General features: G+C 50.0%; 1 protein-coding gene across 1 annotated transcript in view; it reads left to right on the plus strand.

Moving 5' to 3' along the window:
• Positions 1-760: 760 nt before the first annotated feature.
• Positions 761-5502, plus strand: part of LRRC75B (leucine rich repeat containing 75B) — a 17015-nt gene continuing 12273 nt past the window's right edge. Inside the window, exons 1-3 of the mRNA XM_031063159.1 lie at positions 761-778; positions 1906-2034; positions 4945-5057. Coding sequence (XP_030919019.1) covers positions 761-778; positions 1906-2034; positions 4945-5057 — 260 coding nt within the window. The remainder of the gene's footprint in view (positions 779-1905; positions 2035-4944; positions 5058-5502) is intronic.

Genomic DNA, 5502 nt, shown 5'->3' on the forward strand with positions numbered 1-5502 from the left:
TTAGGCTTACACCAGCAGAAAGTCTGCTATAATCTGTTTTCCCTGTGCTGAAATGATGGCAAAGTGTCATTTTTAAGACAACAGCACTAAGCCAACTGAACTGGCAAGAGTTATAATGTTCTGCTGTCTGCAGCCACCTTTTAGCTGGTACAAAATTTTCCAAGAAATGAGAGGGAGAGGGAGGGAGAGAGGGAAATAAGTAAGATGAGCTGAAAAATGCCTCCGGGCTAAGAATTTATGGAATATCAATGTGACGTGAACATTTACAGCTATATTACTTACAAAACCCTTGCAGGCAGGATTTATAATGGGAATGCAGATTCATCTTAATGGTATAGTTCCAACTGGGGGAGTTTAATTACTGCTCTGGCATCCACTGCTGCATGCCCAGCCATGCCATCCTCAGGCAGCTTTCTTCATCCGTGCACATTACACTCGGTGTGGGAGGCTCCATTTCCCTGAAGCCTTATGGTAAGGGAGACACTGGCATGATGCCTTGGTAGGCTCCTGGCCCATGTCCAGCTGTGGCTGTCTGTCCTTCAGGACTGATCCACTGCTTGGGTTCCTTGCCTGCTTACAGGTGTCGTTTGTGTACGCAGAGTGACGGGGCTGTAAAGTATTTCATTTATTCTCCCTTGCTGTGTCTCTAGCCAGGGTCTCTTTGGGATTGTGCTTTCTGCTCAACCCAGCATATCCAGAGCAGGATGCAGCCCTGGCTTTGGTTGCTGCTTGGAGTTAAGATCCCAAACCTCTGCCAGCTATGGCTCTGCCCCTGTTGGTGAGGTATGTGCATACATCCAGCTTTTTCCCCCCCTCTCACTCCATTTTTTTTTTTTTAGCTCCCAGTCACTGGGTGGTGCCTGAAGCACACACTCAGTAGAGCAGTGTGAACATATGGGGCACCCATTTGCTTATTCATTTCTCCTGTCAGCTGCATACAGAATGGGGAAAAGACTTGTTTCCTCCCTTAGCTGAGCCCTCCTTATCAACTGAATCAAACCCAGCACTATCCCCACTAGAGAGTTTTTCTGTTCTACATCTCTACTCCAAGGGTATTTTTTTCTATGTGAATATATGATCTCTCTTTCCCACATTTTTTTAAAATTTTGTTTGTTTTTCACAGCTCTGTGGTACCTTCAGATTGTAATAACTGTGTCAGGATATTAGCTCTTTGCTTTTCCCTTAGCAATAAACAGCTTAGTTCTTTCCAGTATTATCCATCTGGCCCTGGGAAGGCTTTTTGTTCCCAAAGATGCTGAGGTTTCCTCCAAAGGTGCCCCATCCCCTGGTCCACACAGATAAACTGCATGGACCACAGATGTTCCCCTAACTCACACTGTGGAAGAGGAGCTCCTCTAACTGTGCTGTAAAGCCACCTCTAAATTTACCATTGCACCCCCCCCTGAGAAATTCACAGCACAGCTAAACTCACACAGGTGGGCAGGACTTCTGCTCAGCCAGCCACCACCAGGGCATATGGCAGCATCTAAATACCTGAGAAAGGTCTGATCCTTCCAGAAAAGCTGAGATTGGAGAAGCAGCTTTAGAGCCAGCCCTCCTGCTTGGCTTCTTCAGCAGATTCACACATAGAGCTGACAAAACTGTGTTTCTCTGAAGTTAATTCTCTCCAGGCTCCAGCCAGCCTGGAAATGATAGAATTCCCACCTTCCTGTGGTAGGTGGAAATAAGGTGGACTAGCTGAAATTAGCACTGCATCTCATTCGGCTCTCTGGCTGCCTGCACTCCCCAGCACAGAAATACTGGGTCAGACACGGCTGCTTCACCTCTGCTGGATAATTTCCTGTACTGAGCATCCAGCTGGCACCACAGCAGATTTACTTTCTGGTTTCAGAACATCCCATGGATATAGCTCTGAGGAAGCCTGACTGTCTGTTTTTGTTGTAGGACCTAGGACTGGAAGGAACATTTCTCAATGAAGTGCTCTACAAAAATGCAACTTTCCTCAACTTGGTGGATCCCATCTCCCATGACCTGCTGATGAGTCTTGCCAGAGATCTGCAGTGTCCCAAAAAGGTGAATTCTCCCTCAGTTCAGTGAATGCTTTGTGGCACAGCACTGATGCAGAGAGCCCTACTGGGGCAGCTGGTGCTGCAGTCAATCCTCCAGAGCCAGGCAGAGTGTGCCCTGGGAGGGGCAGCCTGTGGATTGTGGGCCATATCTCTGTAGAAATCAGTTAAAACTACCTCAGAACATGAATGCAGCTGAAGGAGGGGATGGCTGTGTGCACAGATATTAGGAAATCACTTTTTGTGTCCATAGTAAACTGAGTGACAGGCAGAGGTATAATCACTGGTATCACAGGGGCTCAAGGCAATTAGAGCTCATGGGGGGCTCGTGGAGCTGCAGAGAGCAGAGATCTCTGCAGGAAAACCACCTCTCTCTTCCTGGGCCCTTTGCCATCTGTAACTACCTCAAGCCAGCATTATTTCCCCCCATAAACTCTCAGAGTTCCCCTCAGAGAATGGTGCTGCAGGAATATATTGCCACTGGGGGTTCAGCAAGTAAATGTGTTGTGTGCACAGTATCCCTGCAGGCTCCAGCACTTTCCTTCAGAGGATGAGGAGAGCAGAGACAGAAAGGCAGGGCTGAGAACAGACAAACATCACAGATGTCCCAGTCCCACTGCAACAACTAGCATCTATTTCTGTTACCCTTTGCCACCACAGACACTTGGATTTGCAATGTACCCATTTGCTCATTAGGCTTGGCAAGTGTCATGTTTGCTTTATAAGGAGAGGAATAGAGTGAATTTCTTTATTCAAAGAGAGATATTAAGAACACAGAGCTCAGAGCAAGCAGCAGTGCCCCAGGGAATACACTGAATGCCTGGTGTAGATTAGTGGCATTTCTAACCTTGTTCTGCCATCTCCCGAGGCTCACTGATAACAATTAACCAGTCATGTCTCAATAGACAAACCACATCTAGCCAAAGTTTAATCATCATTATTAGGCTACAGCACAGCCTGGAAAAAAAAACCCAAACAACCCTTTCCAAGAGTAATGTCTGTGTAATTCATGTAAGCATCTGCAGGAAGGGCTGGGTGGTAGCAGTGGTATCTCTTTAACCACCCTTCACCTGACCTCATCTCCAGCTGTTCTACCAGACCTTCTCCAAGGCTGTGCTGTGCAGTGCCCCTCAGGGCAGGCAGCAGGAGGGAATCTTGCTCTAATCCATGTGTTTGGCAGATAACACATTGCCATTTTTATGCACCTGCTTATCCCCTCTCTCTAGTTCCATGCCTTATGGATGCACTGACACACGTACCATTACATAAGAAATTGTTTTCCCCATTCCTAAGGAAGATGTTGAGCACCTGAGTTGCCCTTCAGAGCCAGCAGAGGTTTAATGATTTAATTAAATTCTTGTAGAAATTCAGTACCTACAGCACCAGCACCCTTCCCAGAACAATGCCAGCCCACATCCCCTCTCTGACCCTGGCTGAGCATCTGGTGGGTGTAACTGCATTACAGGCAAGCAGGCTGAGTGCAGTTCCCAGTCTGTCAGTGGAAATTAAATCAGAGAGGACACAGGAAAGAACAGGGGGGTGACTCTCAGCTGGGAGCCAGTGATCACTCGCAGGGCTCTGTGCCAGCTGCTGTACTGGAGCCTCTGTGCACGTGCACCCACTTGGACAGGTTTGCTGTTGTAGGTGACAGCAGAGTGCCAGCTGCTGCCCTGCCAGCACAGCAGGAGTCCAGAACAAGGCACCTAAGCCAAAGGCATGGGCCAGTCCCTCTGGGGTTCCTAGGGAAGCTGGGATGGGGCTCAGGGGATGCTCAGCTGAGCAGAAGGCTGGGATCCCTCTCCCCTTGGCACAGGAGAGCTGGCACGTGCTGGCAGTGCATCCCTGGGGAGTCCAGCTGCTTCAGGGACTGCTGAGCAAAGTCACAGAGCAGCTGTTGGCCCCCAGTGCAGAGCTTTAACTGCTCACAGTAAGGAATAAATCAGGGCATTCCCTGACAGCTTTACTGGGTGTTCACCTATCAAATCCCTAATTGCACGTGTGGCCCCCTGGCTGGAGGGCTGAGGGCTGGGAATGCAGGTGTCTGCCAGCAATTGGAAAATACAATAGGGAAGGCAGAAGTCCCAGCCTTCAGCAGCTGCCATTTGCCATTCTGCTTCAGCAGAGGAAGAGGTTCTGTTCCAAGTCATGGCACTAAAGAACATGTGCAAAAATAACCCAGGAAGTCAGCAACCATGTGGGTGCCTTTTTTTACTGACAAGTTAGTGCAGGGGTGGGAGGGAACTGCTGGCATTGCAAGCTCCCAAACTCAAACCTCCTGTAGCAGAGTGGACTGCAAGGAAGTAAGATGGACTATGGACTAAGTTTCCTGTCCTGACATCTCCCAGCTAGAGCACAGGAGGTTGTGGAGTCAGTGTGTTACTGCAGGAGGAGCAAGAAGCACCTTGGGGATGGGGCAAGGGTGCCACTTACTGACCTTTCCACATGAGGGTATCAGATAGTCCAGAGACAGAGTTTGGGGAAGCACAGCAGCAAGGTAATGAATAGAAATTCAGCACTGTCCTGTAACACAAGGAGTTGGCAGCACAGGAGTCCCTGAAACAGAGCATTGTCTGTCACCCCTGCCTCAGCCCCAGAAAATGATCCCCTCTTCTGAGTTTCACTTGTTCCTGGGTAGCTGGGGAAATTGTAGCCCTGCTCTGGGCAGGAACATGCTGGCTGGGCTGGGGTTCTTCCTGGCAGTGCAGAACTGCTCCTGCTCCTCCTCCACCCCAGGAGGAGTTGCCATCTCAGGCCTTCTCACAATTCCTCTTTCATTCTCTCTTCTCTTCATCTGCTCCCTTACATACATGGCCCTGCTCCACTGCCATCTTTATTCCTTTGCCATCTTCCTTTGCCTTCCTCCTTTTCTCATGTTCTGCTGTGGTGCAGGCAGTCTAAGCTGTCCCTTTGCTTTCAGGAATATGACCCCTGGAAATCCTCAGACAGGATCTGCAGGCAGCTGATTTACCACCTCACCCCGCACTCCAAGTGGCACCGGCACGGGATGCCCCGCAGGAAGTCCCAAGTGTGGTAAGAGCCCAGCAGGGATTGTGTGGATGGGCACAGAGGGGCATCTGCCTGGGCAACCCATCCCAGCCTGCCAGCACTCCCCTCCTCAGAGAGAGGCAGGACTGAAGGCAGGGCACAGCAGCTGCAGTGCAGCCTCTTCCAAAACCCAGCCCCCCCAGCCCTCTCTTGGATGTGTTTTGCTCCTTCCTGAGTGGTGTTACAGTTCCTCACCCTCTCTGAAGTTCACTGAAATCAATCCTCCTGAGTGCACAGCACTGATACCCCTCCTGCAGGGTGTTTGGCCCCAGGAGCATGGCCAGGGCTGCCAGCCTGCAAAAACCCCCATGTGCCAAAGGGAGCTGTTCCCAGCTCTGCATCACACCTTGTCCTAGTTCAAAACTTCCCTGTCAGTGGGAAAAGTGTTCCATTATGAGGCACTGCCCCCAGCTGATCAGCCCATTCAGCA

The sequence above is a fragment of the Geospiza fortis genome, unplaced genomic scaffold, assembly GCF_000277835.1.
Source record: "Geospiza fortis unplaced genomic scaffold, GeoFor_1.0 scaffold31, whole genome shotgun sequence".
Lineage (NCBI taxonomy): Eukaryota > Metazoa > Chordata > Aves > Passeriformes > Thraupidae > Geospiza > Geospiza fortis.